General features: G+C 44.6%; 1 protein-coding gene across 1 annotated transcript in view; it reads left to right on the top strand.

Annotated features, from left to right (window-relative positions):
- Positions 1 to 11,270: 11,270 nt before the first annotated feature.
- The window catches only part of FER1L6 (fer-1 like family member 6), a 139,479-nt gene continuing 133,942 nt past the window's right edge, over positions 11,271 to 16,807 (top strand). Inside the window, 2 exon segments of the mRNA XM_007943427.1 lie at positions 11,271 to 11,346; positions 14,462 to 14,582. Coding sequence (XP_007941618.1) covers positions 11,271 to 11,346; positions 14,462 to 14,582 — 197 coding nt within the window.

Below are 16,807 nucleotides of genomic sequence, written 5' to 3'. Positions count from 1 at the left end.
TCACATCAGATCACATCATGGGAGATGTTTACATCATTATATAGCTTCTAAACTACATCATTACATAACTGCTAAACCACTGAGACTCGTGGCTCCACCAAGTTGAAACATATTGTTGGGGGACACAACAACACATGACAACATCCACTAGTGACTGTAGAATTATAACAACTGTTGTGAGTTCTCTGAGGAAGCCCTCTGTGATTAAGGTTATACTTGGGATAATGTTACGGATGCTGAAATGCATTCCTTCCGGCCGGAGACCACACGGCAGGAGTACAGCAGGGCCAGGCCCATGATTCTTGTTGACGGGATCAGCACTTGTATCTGCATTGATGCAGCAGCCTCACGGTGAAGATATTATCCTGCCCAGAGTGGGGAGGGCTTGGAGGGGTTCTAGCACCTCCTTGCTTTGCAGTATCTCTTTTAAAATTTCTAAAATAATTCCAAAGCTCACTGGACTGTAAGAACAATTCCTGAACCTCATTCTAGACAGCACAGCCCTTCTGAAGTTCATTTTCCAGAACTGTTTTCCAGTTACATAATTGACTGCTTCAGATTCTACAAACTCATCTTTTCCCTCCTTTGAGGAAGCACCAGTTGGGGCTAAAGTGGCCAAAGAGCAAGCACAGGAGACAAAGAGAGAGAGAGAGAGAGAGAGAGCAAAGGAGTGAAGGGCATTTGCAACTGAATAATTTCTTAGAGAGTTGTCTGTAGTCCATCTATTGGCTCTAATCTCCTGATGGCTGGCAGTTTTGTCTGTTCCATCTTTGTGTCTTCCTTTGAACCCAGTTCAGCATTTGTTCTCAGTTAAATGCTCAATACATGTTTGTGGAATGAACTGATGAAGGAATTCTCTGTGTCTCGTACGTGATATTGGAAGGAAGATTGGGCAATCTACTTCTGTAGTGATACTGCCTCAGAAATCCAAGGAAGTGTCGCTATGAGTCAGATCCAACTTGACAGCAGTGAGTTTTTTGTTTTTTTAAAATATGTGATGAAAGGAGCCCTGGAAGCACTCAGCTCCTAGCCAAAAGGTCGGTGATTTGAACCCACCAGTTGCTCCACAAGAGAAAGACGTAGGAGTCAGCTTCTGTAAAGATGTATAGCCTTGGAAACCCTATGTGGCAGCTCTATACTATGTCCCATAGGGTGGTTATGAGTCGAAATTGATTTAATGGCAACGGGCTTTACAATGTGGTGGAAGGAGCCCTGGTGGCACAGTGGTTACGTGTTCCACTGCAAACTGGAAGATCAGCAGTTCAAAGCCACCAGCCACTCTGTGGGAGAAAGATGTGACAGTCTGCTTCTGCAAAGATTACAGCCTCGAAGCTCCTATGGGACAGTTCTGCTGTCTTGAGCTATAATCAGTTGGGTGGTGATGAGTCTAGTGTTTTGATTTTACTGTGTGCTTGAGCACAGTGATGGTTCAGTGGAAGGATTCTCATCTCTCTTGTGGGAGACCCAGGTTCCATTCCCAGCAATGCACCTTGTGCATACCCACCACTCATCTGTCCCTGGAGGCTGGCCTGCTGCTGTGATGCTCAACAGGTTCCAGCAGAACTTTCAGACTTCAGACAGAGTAGGAAGAAAACGTTGATGCTCTACTTGCAAGTCTCAGCCAATGAAAATCCTGCAGATCACAAGTGTCTGACTCGCAGGTGATCATGGGGGTGGCTCTGAGCTGGGCGGTGCTCTGTCCCATTGTGCATGGGCTTGCTGTGACTCAGAGACCCAACCAGCAACAGGTAGCAACACCAGGGAGACAACGTGAATCAATAAAGTTCTTCCCCTCGCAGAGCTTTGTCTCTAATGATGGCAGTGAACACCAATGAAAACGATCATGTAAACGTAACATTGCAAACTCTGTATAGTGATGAAAAGGAAAAGCCCTAGGGACCCAGAAGGCACAGAGCTTGGGACCTGGTGAGTCTGAGACGTCCGGGAACGTGATGCTAACTGACCATTGAAGGTGGGACAGTGTTAGCCAGGCCAAGAGGTGCGTGAGGGCATGTGGACAGCACACGCAGAGAGAAGTGGGTGCAAAGGCCCTAAGGAGGAGGTTGGAAAGCTCCCAGGCTTTGACACTGTCTGGAGCTGGGCTCTTTGAGTCTTGAGCTACCTGTGGCTGTCTGCCCTGGAACAAAAGCATGCTTGTGGCCACTCCTACCAGGACCTGCTCTGAGCTGCAGTGGTGTTTGCAGATCAGGAGTCTTGGGCCTGGAGGCCAAGCTGAGCAGAGGGTGTTCCATTTCAAACAGAGATAGGCAGCTTCTAGGCAGGTACAAAAGTCCTCCTAGTATGAATGTCTAGAATTTTCCAACCCCATATTTAGCTCAACCTCTTTACTGTGGTTATTTTGTCCAAAGATAGATGGGCAATAACTATTTTTTTCATCTCTTCTTGACCAAAATTGCATAATTCACTCTGAACTGCTTTGTTTTTGTTCTCTTGGGGGAACGAATATAAATTCTCATTTTGCCCTCATTGCAAATTTTGTGGGTATTTATGATCATCTGTTTACTATGCTGTGAGATAGTGAGTTCCTCATCATGGGAAGCAAACAAAAACAGGCTGACTTTACAGTTTTCAGAGTTTTATTATATGAAACAAGGACATCTTGAGTGTGTATTGTGCACAAAGCACTAAAATACCCCTCACACACTCCCTACAGGGAAGAGTGACATACACGTAGACAATATGTAAGAGATTGACCTGCTTCAGTGGTGTAGGGTACAAATAAGGTCACACTGTCTTTTAGTATTCAAAGTAATTGCTGAGCCCTCAACTCAAGCTAGCAGAATGTTCAGCTTGTCTTTCCTGAAGCAGTTTTGCTTTCAAATACCAAAGAGACAAGATTAGTCCATTAGCAGTCACAAGTTTTGCTCCTGTCATTCCAAATTATGTTCTTCTTGAAAAGGAGGTTATCTTAGTTTGCTAGGGTTGCTGTAATGAATGGTGGCCTTAAAGAACAGAAATGTATTGTCTTATGGTTTTGGAGGCTAGGGGTCCAAATCAGAGCATCAGCTCTAAAGGAGGGTCCATCCTTGTTGGTCGCCCCAGGTGTCACTTGGTGTTCCTGGCTTATCGATAGTCTCTTCCCTTTATGTATGGCTCTATGTTTATTCTGCTCTGTTTTGGAAGATGTCAGTCAGAAAGGATTAGATTAAGGACCCATCCTACTCCTTCCTTAACATAACATGGCCTCATTAACATAGCAGCAGAATACTCCAATTCCCAAACACAGTCAGATTCACAGGTACAGGAGTAAAGACTTTAAGACAACTATTTGGGGGATACAATTTCATTCATAGCAGAAGTGGATTGATTCTTTGATAAAGGATGTTCTCAAGGCTTCTTCAGGCTATAACCACTTGGTCTGTACTTAGATGCCCAGCCATTTCTGGGCCAAAGCAGTCAAGTCAGGAGGGGCTTCCCGCCTCAGCCATACACTGGTCCAGCCAGCATTTGCTTCCCCATAATCATCTAGTCTTGGTATTGGGTGCTGGTCACTCCTTTAGGGTCATTTATCCTCATGGTGAATACCCCTTTCCACCCTGAAGGATCTCCATTCCTGTCCTAGGCCTCTATGCAAAATTAGGAGCCCTTCCCAAGTAACCTCTGAAATGGAGCCCGAGAGCATGTGGAGGCAGAAGCTTGGTTAAGACACAACAAAGAGCCCTGTTAAACTCTTCTCCGAGCCCCATTCTCCTTGTAGCTACAGAACCAAGAGGGACTGGTCAGGTGGTGTGTCCTAGAAAGGCTACTGAGTGCCTTGCTGGGCCTGTCCACTCAGAGAAGCAACTGGCAGCTTCTAAGTGGCAGCTTGGTAATGTTTCACCTGGTTAAGTTCCCAGCCATACCTATAGGGCTATGTTCTAAGGTGTGAATGTTGGATAAGAGTGGTGGTAAGGGAAGGAGAAGATCAGATGATACAGGTGGGGAGAGTATGACCTCATCTTAATTTGATTACATCTGAAAAGAACTTGCTTCCAAATAAGGTCACATTCACAGGTACTAGAGATTAGGAGTTCAACATATATTTTTTTGGGATGCAATTCAATGTACTAAATAATCAATACATGTTATCCAATCTCTTCACTTCTTGCTGGCATCTTCTTTCTTTTTCAAGACCCAACTAGAGTGTTATCTGTTTTGAAATGCCTTTGTTGAGTCTTCTAGGCCCATCTAAGTCATTCTTTCCCCCATTCTACACTTGATGGATACCCTTTATAGCACTTCTCATATTGTGCTTGTAACTGTGTGGGCATCTGTCTTCCTAGCCACACTGTGAATGCCTCTAAGTGAAGGACCCTACCATATTTATCTCTGCAGACCATAGCCTAGAACAGTGCTTGAAACACAAGAAGGCTCCATATACTTTAGCTGAACGACCATCTAGGGACTGGTGGTAGAGAAATAACCAGCCCATAGAAGATAGTTAGGCACAATAGAGAAAGAGAAGGGAGGATGTATTAGACAAAGGAGTAATTTTTAGGGTAGAAATGGATGAAGCAGAGACTGGGTGACAACCAGAACTAACACTCCATTTGACAGCACACAAATGACTTCCCAGCTCGTGAATAATTTCTTCTTTCTCCCCAGCTGCCAGGTGAACATTAAGATGAGGCACAGCAACTGACACTTTACATGATTCTCCTTTACCTGTGCTCTCAGCTGTAGAATAGCCTTAATTCCTTTCTGCCAGATATGACATATTTTTGAATAGGGCCAAAGAACTACCGCTGAGTTCTTGTGGTACTTTCTGTCTGTATGCTCCATCTATTCTTCCATTTTCCCACATGTCCAATGTTCACTGAGCTCTGCTATGTGCCAACACTCTGTATTTGGATGTCTAGCCTCCTGAACCGTGAGAGAATACATTTCTGTTTGTCAAAGCCATCCACTTGTGGTCTTTCTATTACTGAAGCACTAGATAACTGAGACAGGCACCATACACTATGTTCTGTTTTGTGACTGGCTTCTTTTGTTCAGCATGACATTGATGAGATGTTTTTTCCTTTCATTTGTGTGTGGCAATGGTTCAACCTTTCACTTTTTTGTAAGTATTCTATTGTATGTGCATGCCACAATTTGTCAATTATTCTGTTAATGAACATTTGGATTTTTTTCCCTTTTTTGTCTCTTGTGAATGTTACTATAAATGTTCTTATACATATATTTTGATGCATAAATGTATACATTTCTGTTGAGTATATTCACAAGAGTGATATCTATGACACATAGTGTATGTATATGTCAGAATTAGGAGATACTACCAGTTTTCCAAAGAGATGACACCCATGTATACACTCCCACAAGTAGTATATGAGAGTCCCTTGCTCTCACATCCCTGACATTTGATGTGGTTGGTCATAACTTTATCCAGTCTAGTTGTGGTAGTGGTTTTCTTTATGCCTTCCCTTGATGGCTAGTGGCTAGTAAGGTTGAATGTATTTTCATATGTTTTGTGGCTATTTGGATATACTTGTCTATGAAGTGTCTATTCAAGTTTCTTGCCTATTAGGTTATCTCTGTGTAGGAGTTTTTAATACATTCTGAATGAGTTCTTAATCAGATGTATATCATTTTAAGTATTTTCTCTCACTATATACCTGACATTTTCATTCTTTTAATGATATTTTCTGATAATCAAGTTCAATATATCAATCATTTCCATTATTGTTAAAGTTTGTCCTATTTGAGATCATTTTACCTAATCCTAGTTTACAAATTTATCTCCTATGTTTTCATCTACAATTTTTCTTGTTTTGTCTTTAATATTGAAATTGATTTTTGTATATGGTATGTCTTTTGTATTGTACATTTTTATGTAATTTTTTAATCAAAAAATATTTTTGGGGGTCATCATCTGGAGAGCCAACTGATTCAGCAGTTTTTTGTTTGTGTATCTTTGAGATGGACCCACTTACATGAAAATTATTTATTTTGATAAAGGAATTTTATTAAATATATAATTAATTATAAATTCATTCTTACTAGTCTCTAAGAGTTTTCACATAAACAAATTCACAAATCAGATAAAGTTTTTTTTTTTTTTTTTTTTTATACTGGATGTTCTGGCTTGGGATTGAAAGGTAAGGTGGGCAGGTAAGCTGCACCCTTTGTCCTTTTAGTTGGGCATGAGCAGAGCCTCAGCAGAGGCCAGTGCCTATCATACTATTGACACAATTAGTTTACTGTTGGGCTGCGTGGCCTGAGATACTTCTGTTCTACACTAAATATAGAAAAGGTGATTCCAGAAAGTTAAAACTGGAGACGCAAGTATGAAACCACATGGTGAGTCTGGATGTGAGCCATTTCCTAGTGCTGGCACCACTTAGCCATGAGCATGACATTAAATTAGCTATTTGTAGAGTTCATAACAGTTTAGAAAGGTAAAGTTAAACATATAATACCCCAGTGAAGAAAGCCAAGTTCACCTTATTGCCACTTCCTGCAGAAGAGGACCTGCAGCTCAGAGCAGCCACTTGGCCCACCTCAGTGACATAGTCAGCCAGTGGGGTAGTTGAGACCCAAACTCCAGTTGTCCAGCTCCTCTTCCTCTGTGCCCAGCTGACTGCCTTGCCAGCAGTTCAGGCCCTGTGCTTTGCCATAGAGCAGCGCCACCTTGAACAGATGCGCAGGAGCAAGCCTAACATGTGCAATGCTTAATGTTCTTATTGTTTGGATACAGATATTGGACTCATGGTAGCTTCCATCCTGAGGAGACCAGGTTGGTATGGGGGTTTCTGTGCATCTCAACTAATCTGGGGGTGTTCCTGGGAAGAGAGTCAATGGACCCTAAACCAGAGAGCGCCAACCTTTTTTGTGAAGTGGGAGGGTTGCTGGATTCTCAGCAAACTGGAGAGGGAAGTGTGCCTTGGAGACTTACCAGATGAATCTTCCTGGTTTACTGGTTGGTTCAAATCTACTGACTGGAAATCTCCGACCACTTCTCATTTGTAGGACAAGGATAGTAGTAGCATTTACCTTGATGTGATATGATGTCAGGATTGTTGCTGTTGTTCGGTGGCACTGAGTAGGGAAGTGTGCCTTGGAGACTTACCAGATGAATCTTCCTGGTTTACTGGTTGGTTCAAATCTACTGACTGGAAATCTCCGACTACTTCTCATTTGTAGGACAAGGATAGTAGTAGCATTTACCTTGATGTGATATGATGTCAGGATTGTTGCTGTTGTTCGGTGGCACTGAGTCGATTCTGACTCGCGGTGGCCCTCTGCAACAGAATGAACCACTGCCCTGTCCTGTGCAGTCCTCACACTCCCGGCCATGCCGGAGCTCATCGTCGCAGCCACTGTATCAGTCCCTCTTGGTGAGGGCCTTCCCCCTTTTGGCTGACTAAGGCACTTGACTGCTAACCAGAAGGCTGGTGGTTCAAACCCACCAGCCACTCCTCGGAAGGAAGATGGGGCAATCTACTTCCGTAGTGGTTTGTGGTTGTTGTTGTTATGTGCCATTGAGTTGGCCCCGACTCATAGCGACCCCTCCTTGGGTTTCCGAGGCAGTATCACTACGGAAGTAGGATTGCCCAACCTTCCTTCCGAGGAGTGGCTGGTGGGTACTGCCTCGGAAATCCAAGGAGGGGTCGCTATGAGTCGGGTCCGACTCGACGGCATATAACAGCAACAACTATAACTACTTTACCAAGCAAGATTTCCTTCCCCAGAGACTGGTCCCTTCTGACAGCATGACCAAAGTAGGTGCTTCTAAGGAGCATGCTGGCTGCACTTCTTCCAGGACAGATTTGTTCATTTGTCTGTTTGTCCACGGTATTCTCAGTATTCTGTGCCAACACCACAATTTAAACACATCACCTCTTCTTCGGTCTTCCTTATTCACTGTCCAGCTTTCATATGTGTATGAGGTGACTAAAAATACCATGCTCAGTAGAGTTAGGCGCATCTTGGGTTAGCAGCACCATTTATCATGATAAATGGAGAAAAGATTGAGGTTGTCAGGGATTTCATTTTACTTGGATCTGCAATCAACATCCATGGAAGAAGCAGTCAAGAAATCAGACATCATATTACAGTGGGCAAATCTCTTGCAAAAAGACCTCTTTAAAGTGTTAAGGAGCAAAGATGTCACTTTGAAGACTAAGGTTCACCTAACCCAAACCATGATGAGGGGATACTAGGTGACAATATGGTATTCCTGGCACATAGTAAGTGCTCAATGTATTGTTAAAATAAAAAAAAAATTAAACTCTCTCTGAGAAATATTGTAGCACATTTCCTTGTCATCAGCATTGTAGTGATATCTAGCATAACATCCTTTACACTTTACAAACATTATTTCATAGTTTAGAAACCCCTCCCGTGAACTGGGTAATGTCTTGTGTCACATGTAAAGAAACATGCTTATTTGAATGAGTCAAGTATCCGGATCTAGCTAATGGATCCAACCAGGCCCTTAAGCTGGGTCTCGTGTCTCCAAGTTCCAATGTTGCACTGGCACCAGCTTTCTGAGCTGGTGAGCAATGACTCCCATCTACTGCTGGAGGTCACAGGGCCGCAGGGGAGAAACCAGTTCTCATCAAGACGCTTTTTCATTGCTGGGAGTGCCCTGATGACTGACTCACAGTATCAGGCAAACAACCTTGTGTGTTTGTGAAACAAACATCAACTCACCCAAAAGGGTCAAGCTGGTCGTAAGTCCTTTGAGCATTACTGCAAAGTTTCTTGGGCTTCCCCTGTAGGAGGGTCTGAGATGTGCTTGGACAAGAGCTTCTTAATGCCAGCTTTGCCCTTGATGAGTTAAGTCAGAATATTTGAAGGTGAGATATAGACATCAGTATTTTGAAAGCTTCCTTAAGTGACTTGAATGAACAGCCAGGGCCAAGAGCTCTTGGTTTCTGAGGGGCAAGAGTGTCAGTCTCTAACAGGTGGGGAGTCTCTCTCTCTTCCTCTGTCCAAGGCAGCAACATTGGACATGCCTCAATGCCTCCATCACTGGCTTCCCTAACAGAGAATCTGGAACGTTGAGGCCTCCCATGATGAGGATGGCTGTTTCTAAAGGAGCGTTACACCTCCTTCTGGTGGATACTATCATTGTTAGTGACAACTTTCTATTTGTGACTAGAAGCAGCTCAGCCTTTTCAAATAGTCGCTGAGGCGTCCACAAAAGCCATTGGCTGAGTTCCCAGGAACACTGGATTCTGCCTGTGTGAAATGATCGTGGCAGTGAACCCTTGGGACCACATGCTGATTCAGGCTTGGAAGGCACTAGCCTTTTCTCCCTTGGGTGCTCTGCTTGGTAACTACCCTTTGAAAACAGGGCAGCAAGAATTATTGCTGGAAGTTCTGTTTTAGTGGTTTTGGAAAAGGGCAGTCCCCTTGTGTTTGTTCTCCAGAGCTTCCCAGGAGACTCAATGATGTTCTTATCAGAGAGGATGATAGCAAATCAAAGGGGAATAAGTGCTACTTCCAAGAAGGTCCGTGATACTTACTCAACACTTTCTGTATAACAGGCACTGTCCTAGGTGCCTCACTTACTTGATCTGATACTCACAACGATCGTGTAAACACGTACTTTATCATGATCTCTGTTATACGAGTAAGGAAACTGAGCTCAGAGAGAGGCTGTAATTTGCCCAAGGAGTTAGGAGTCTCATGCATGTCTGGGTGGTTCCAGAACCCATTCTTTCTATTTTATTGTATTACAGGGTCTCAAGGGACCCCAAAGACCCCCAGAATATCTTCCCCTTCTAATACTTGTCATCTCTACAACATCCTCTACCAGTGGTCCTCGGGTCTCTGCTGATACACCTCCAGGAACAAAGAACTCACCACCTCCCAACACAGGCCATTTCATCTGTAGAGAGCTCTTGTTCCTCATCTGGATCAAAGCAGGACTTAAACAGAATAAACAAACAGAGTGGACATCTGTTTAAGAGTAGATTCCACTCATTGGTCCTAACCCTATCCCTTAGAATAATAAACAGCTAATGTTTTTTGAGCAATTACTATATGCCAGGTACTGTGCTAAAAGCTTTACATTTATTATCTCACTTTATCTGCTCAGCAAATGCCTAGTATGATCATCCTCATTATACAGATGAGGACTTTGAAGTTCAGAGAGGTTAAGTGACCTGTTCTAGTTCTCAAGAGAGCGCTAAGATTAGAATCCAGCAATGTGACTGTGGAGTCCCTGACCACTGCATCACCTCATACATCCTAAACATGTGAGCAAGTTGGACACCTTGGACCGCTCTGCTGCTTTCCACGCATCACTCCAGGACTGCCCATGGTTCACCTGAGTACTCTTTGAGCCTTTGAGATCTCTCCTCCCTTCTTCCAAATACACACTTCCTTGTTCCTCCTCCCTCAAATGCATTGGCTCTGTGAGCCTGCCTGAAGCAAGGCTGGGATGTGCCTTTAAAAGCCATCCATCCTCCCACCTAGAGCTGTCAGCTCTTCTGACCCTCACCTCCAGAAAGAGCTTCTCCCAGGAGGCAGGCAGGGAGTGAGAGATGCTCATGTTGTCTATTAGACACACTGGATTGGGGCCATTTCCTGGGAAGCTAGAATGGCTTCCTGCTTATAGCCAATAATAACAGTAATAGTTGCTGACATTTTGGGTACATGCCATGTGTCAGCTGGGCTGTTCACTTGTGGTGTGATCTCATTAAGTCCCAGGGCCTCTTGTCCAGCTTTGGCAGGGGCACTCCCTCTGCTCAGGAGTCCTACAGGGTCAGTTGCCCTGTGGTTAGAGCCTGGGTTCTGAAATCAGATAGATCTGGTTGTTGGCGATAACTCTGCTTCTCTGGAGTTGTGTGACCTTAGAAATGTTACATACCCTCTCCAGACCTTGGTTCCTCTGTAAGATAGGTATTGCAGAGTTGCTGTGATGATTGAATGATGTCTTTCCTTTGAGTGCCCAGCATAGTGCCTGGCACAGGGTGAGTGAGGAGAAACGCCAGCTATCGTTAATAATCTTTGCATTATGCCTCACTGAAATGTGGTTCCAGGTGGACCTTAAGATTTCTGCTCACTGTTGGGTTTTCCTGGATTCTGAAAATGCAGAGTTCTCTGGAGTGCCTGTTGGGCCCACTCCTGGGCAGATGAGGAGGCTGGTTTGCTTTCAGGAGAACCCTGTGTGTTGACTATGGAGTGCCATTCTACTCTGAAACACATGGGGTCACCATGAATCAGAATCGACTCGACAGCAACTGGTAACATGACTGAATGACTCAAAGTGACTATTGCTGTGACATCTAGTTTTTCCTCTTCTTTTCAGAAAGGGGATGTTTGGGCTAAAGCTGAAGAAGAAGAAGAAGAAAGCTGACAAGGGGTTAACCCTAGCCAACAAGGCTGCTCAAGGTGAGGCTGTCTCACACTGCTGACTGCTCCTTGAAACCTGAGGGCATGAAGAGCCATGTCTCCACTCTCTACTTACCACAGTGAGGCAGGAAATGTGTTGCCTACTGGGTCCTGACCCTGGGCCAATCACAGGTGTGGGCTCAATGACCCAGGTCATGGACTGAAACAGGATAGGGGTGGGATAGGGGTGGGTGAGGCAGTGGAAGGGGCTCTGATGGAGAGGCAGCGACAAGGTTCAAGCTCTGACATCTGTTCTAATTTGCTCTGTAACCCCGGGCTAAGTCACTCAGTTTTTCTCTCCATCAAATGGGCAGGACATGGTTTGCTAGGCAGACCTCACGTAGCCATGGTGAAGATCGTGTGACATGTTGAATGTGGAGACACTCTGAAAGTAAGAATGAAAGGAGCAGCTACTAGGGACGAGGCCCCTGTGGGCGGCTTTACATATGTGGTCGCATTCGGTCCCCTCCCCAGTCTCAGCAGGTAGGCACCATTATCTCAGTTTTATGAATGAAGATACAGAGGGGCAGAGATTAAATAAAGTATGGAAAGGACCAGTTGCATGAATTGCAGGGCCCAGTGAAAAATGAAAAAAGCAGAGCCATTTGTTAAGATTTTGGTAAGAATTTCAAGATGGTGGCAGCAGAGCATTAAGCCAAGCATGGGATCCTCCTGAGCAGGGATCCTGCTGTTGTGTGGAGCTCACCCCATAATGCTGGCCCTGAGCTGGGAGACACAAAGCCAAGAAGCAGTGGAGTCAAGGTGTAGATCCAGGCTGTCTGGCCTTCGGTGAAGGCCTCATGTGAACTGTGCCAGTGGAGGCCAGGCCTGGCGCAGACCAGTAAGTAACCAGTTGCCTCTGAGTTGACGCCAACCAATAGCAACCCCACATGTTTGCATAGAAGTGTGTTCCATAGGATTTCCATGGCTGATGTTTTGGGAAGTAGGTCATCAGGACTTTCTTCCAATGCATCTCTGGGGGAATGTGAATTGCCAACCTTTCCGTTAGCATTGAACACACACCATTGTTGGACCCCTACATACTCCCCAGCACAGAAAGTTCATGTTTATGGTATCAAATAGGATCTAATGCTTCCATGTGGACTTCTGGAGACTTCTGTGATTGACCCCGATGGCAGCCTGTTCAGGCCTACCTTTCTGGACCGTTCACCTAAACCACAATGGTGAAGTGGGTATGGTTGCTCTTCACTTCTCTTACCTCATTGGTGAGGGGCCTCCTCTTTTGCCAGCTGCTTCAAGTGTCCTGTGGCCCTATGCCTCACCTTACTCCACCCATTGCACTCAAGGAAAACCTATCCTTACAGTAGAAAAGTATGGAAACTCATTGATGCTAAGGTGTCACTAACTAATAATGATAAAGAATTGCCTTTGAATGGGAAAGGGGAGAAGCATTACATTTAAGCCTTGTGAGAACAAGGCTTAAAGCTAAATAGAACTCATCTACTGAGTCAAATTGAAGATTGTAGTGGTGGGATGGAAAAGGCTTTGGGGGTCTTTCCTGGTGTTCTTGATGTTATGATACTGCAGTAGATCCTGAGGACACAGAGTTGATTAAGATACACTCCCTTCCCTCAAGGATATTGTAAAAAGTAGTAATATTTATGACACATTTAATAAGACCCTGCTGTGTTCTACATGACATACATTATTCACAGCTCTGAAATGCCACCACTTCACAGTAGAGGTTCAGAGTGGTTGAATGACTTACCCAAAGTCAAACAGCTGAGCTCAGGTCAATCTAACAGCAAAGCCTGGACTTTCCTACCCCAAGGGCAACCTCCAGTGAGGAGCCATTACTGATTGTGCAGGGGAGGGGAAAATGAGCTGGCAGAAAGGTAGGACAGTCAACCACAGGCATTTTCAGAGGAACTGGGGGAGCTTGTGATGATGCTGGTTCATTGTAATTAGAGTCTTTAGCCCACAAAGCAAACAGGGCAGGAGAAATCAGGGACCTCCTAGAAAGTAAATAGCATCTATCCTGCTGGCTTGGGCCAGCCCTGTAGAAGACTGACAAAGTCAATAGAACTTTGGTCTTTCCTTCCTAGCTTGATCTGGAAAGTTAGGGCTTTTCTGGGTGAAATGTTAGGAGATTCTCAACATCTCCAGCTTATTTATCTGTGTACTTTGATGAATAGTGGCTAAGTCTTAATTTCTTAAAATTCTAATTAATCTCCACCCATCCTTTACATAGTTACCCAACAGATAGTTATTGGGTACTCCCATGATTGTTCAGTTATTCAACAAATATTAATGGGACATCTGCTAAATGTTGAACTCCGTGCTAGGTTCTGGGTCTATAGTGGCAGGCTCTGGCCATCTAAAACTCTTCCGTTTGCCTTTCTAGATCTATTCTCCATGCTTTCCCTTGTTCCAGGAGAGGCTCCGAAATGGTTATCCAGCTGTGCTATACGTTACAACTACCTGGAGACTTTAAAGAACCTTCAAATCCAGGCAACATACAAGATCAATTAAATCAGAATTCCTGGTTATGGGAAGGACATCTCAAAATGTTGACAATCCACTTAGGTCTTGTAAACTCTTGGTACTCAGAATTGGTCCAGTAGCCATGGCATCCCCTGGGAGGCTCAGAGAGAACAACTTACTTGTCTAAAGTCCCATAACCGGGTAGTGGCAGGGTAATGACTTGAAAGCATGACCTTAAACTCATAATCCAATTTTCTTTCCATAACACCAAGCATATAGATCATCCCTGTTTCCGTTTTGCACAGAGAGAGGATGCATTACTTTTTAGGATAATTTTAGGCATGAATCTGGTTTTCCTTTCAATAAGACATTACTTTTCATGCAGGTCAAAAAACTCACTGCGATCGAGTCAGATCTGACTCAAAGCGACCCCTCCTTGTTTTTCCAAGGCACTATCTCTATGGGAGTAGATTGCCTATTCTTCTGAGGAGTGGCTGGTGGGTTTGAACCACCAGGCTTCTTGTTAGCAGTCAAATGCCTTAGGACTAGGGCTTGTCTTATATTCTCTTGTATCCCTTATGGTGACTGATGTGGTGCTGGACACTGAGTAGGAGCTCAGATTGCTTTGTTTTCCTGTTTTACAGTTTTCTTTCTTTGTTTACTTCCCTAGATGATCAAGGTGAAGCAGAAGCATCCCAGGAGGGGCCTTCCCACCAGGAAGGACTGGGAGGAGAGTTGATCTATAATAATGCATCTACTACTCCTGCCTCCTCAGTGCCTCTGAAGAGAAGGTACGGTGCTGTACGCAGACAGGCAACCAACATTTACTGGGCATTCCTAGGGGTAGGAGCTCTGGTAACTTAGTGCCTCAGGCATTTGACTGCTAACCAGAAGGCTGCCGGTTCAAACCCACCAGCCACTCCTTGGAAGGACGATGGGACAATCTACTTTCGTAGTGATACTGCCTCAGAAACTCAAGGAAGGGTCGCTATATGAGTCGGGTGCGACTCGACGGCACATAACAACAACAACATCCTAGGTGTCAGGTACCGCTGCAGCCTCAGGGAGAAAAGAGGAGAATAGGACCTAGTGGCTGTCCTCAAGGAGCTGAGAATCTGTGGTAGAAAGAGAGTTCTTGGTCAGCTCAGTTTTCTCTATGGGAGTGCTGGACTCTTGATACTGGTCAGTCTTCAACAGGCCAGCGTCCTGGCTCTACCACTTCTGGTCTTAAGTTTCTCTTAAACAGTAGCATGAGGAGACAGGTTCAGGAGCTTCTATTTACCCACTCTTTAAAATGTTTTATCATGATGCTGGTTGTCCTAACTTTGTGTTTGTCCTAAAGGAAAAGGTCGTTTCTGTACTATTCAACAAGAGGTCAAAACAAACTTGCCTTCTGCACACAATTTGTTGTGTCAACAGCAATAGTTAGCTATTGATGTGTAACAAATCTCCCCCTAAACAGATGACTTAATATAAGATGAAGCGAGATTGTGTTATATTTGCTCATGAGTCTGCAGGTCAGTTGGATAGTTTTACTGGTCCCAGTTATTCTCAGACTCATCATTCATGTGCCTGTGGTTAGGTAGGGATCAGATTGGTAGCTCTGCTGACTTTGGTTTGAGGGTCTGCTGGTTGTAAGGCTAGGACTGCTGAAACTAGGACCACAGAAATCCCCTTGTCACGATTGGAGGTCCTCCAGCAGACTAGCCTGAGCTTGTTCCACTGGTGGCAATGGCAGGGTTCTAAGAGAAAGTGTAGAAGGGCACAGGCTTCTTGAGGTGTAGGCTCAGAACTAGAAAAAGTCATTTTGCTGCATTCTACTGGCCAACATAAGTCACAATGAGTGGGAGGGGACTACAAAGTTACAGGGCAAAAAGCATAGGTCCAGAGAGGCTAATAATTGGGGCTTTTAATACTATCAAACAAACAAACAAAAGCCAAACTCACTGCCATTGAGTCAATTCAACTCATAGTGACCCCTCCTTGGGTTTCCAAGGCTGTATCTCTATGGAAGTAGATTGCCCCATCTTCCTTCTGATTCAATGCTATCAGTCTACCATATCTATTTATGTCAGTTTCTCACTCATGGTAATTCTCATGCCCTTCCCTTTTTTTCCATCCAGAGCTGTATTAATAATAAAGCAAAGTAATACTTCCCTATGTGGTAGACCCTGTTGTTGTTTCTGGGCTATGACAAGGTTGGCTGTATATGTGTGTATGGGGCAGAGGGGAGTGGGAAAGAGGTGGACATTAGAGAAGTGATATAATTCAGAGGCCAGTACGTCCAAGAAGATATGAGACTTACTTGCACATAGTCACCGCCATAGCTCCCTCCCCTGGCTGCACCATGATAACCACCTCCCACCCCCAGGCCCTGAGTGAGGATTTAATATCCTTCAATGCACCCCCTGCCATCTCTCTCACCAGGACAACAGCCTCAAGTAGAGGCAGGCAAGAGAAAGAGAACAGAAGGACTAGAAGAACTTTTCTGTCTCCTTGGTTGGTCCATTCTCTATCAATTGAGATTCTACTTACCAACCAATGCTTAGTTCAGATCCAATCTCTGCAGTGAAGTCTTTGCTGACTACTCTGACCCTCAGGAATTTCTCTCTCCTTTGAACTCCTATCACATTTTTCCTATTGCATGCTGTACACTTCCATACTAGTTCTCTCCTTACATGCTTTGGTCCTCTCGCTCCTAGAGAGTTAGTTTGCAAGAATCAAGACTAGGCCTTACTTGTTGTTGTTGTTGTTAAGTGCTGTCGAGTCCTTTCTGACTCATAGCAACCCCATGCACAGCAGAACGAAACACTGCCCGATCCCGCGCCAGCCCCACAATCCCCGCTATATTCGAGCCCATCATCGCAGCCACCATATCAATCCATCTCTTTGAAGGCCTCCCCCTCTTTCGTCTACCCTCCACCCTACCAAGCATGACATCCTTCTCCAGGGAATGGTCCCTTCTTACAACATGACCAAAATAGGTGAGACGAAGTCTGGCCATTGTTGCTTCCAA

This window comes from Orycteropus afer, unplaced genomic scaffold, assembly GCF_000298275.1.
Source record: "Orycteropus afer afer isolate SDZICR_OR568_19922 unplaced genomic scaffold, OryAfe1.0 scaffold00106, whole genome shotgun sequence".
Lineage (NCBI taxonomy): Eukaryota > Metazoa > Chordata > Mammalia > Tubulidentata > Orycteropodidae > Orycteropus > Orycteropus afer.
This window is presented reverse-complemented; position numbering and strand designations above follow the sequence as displayed.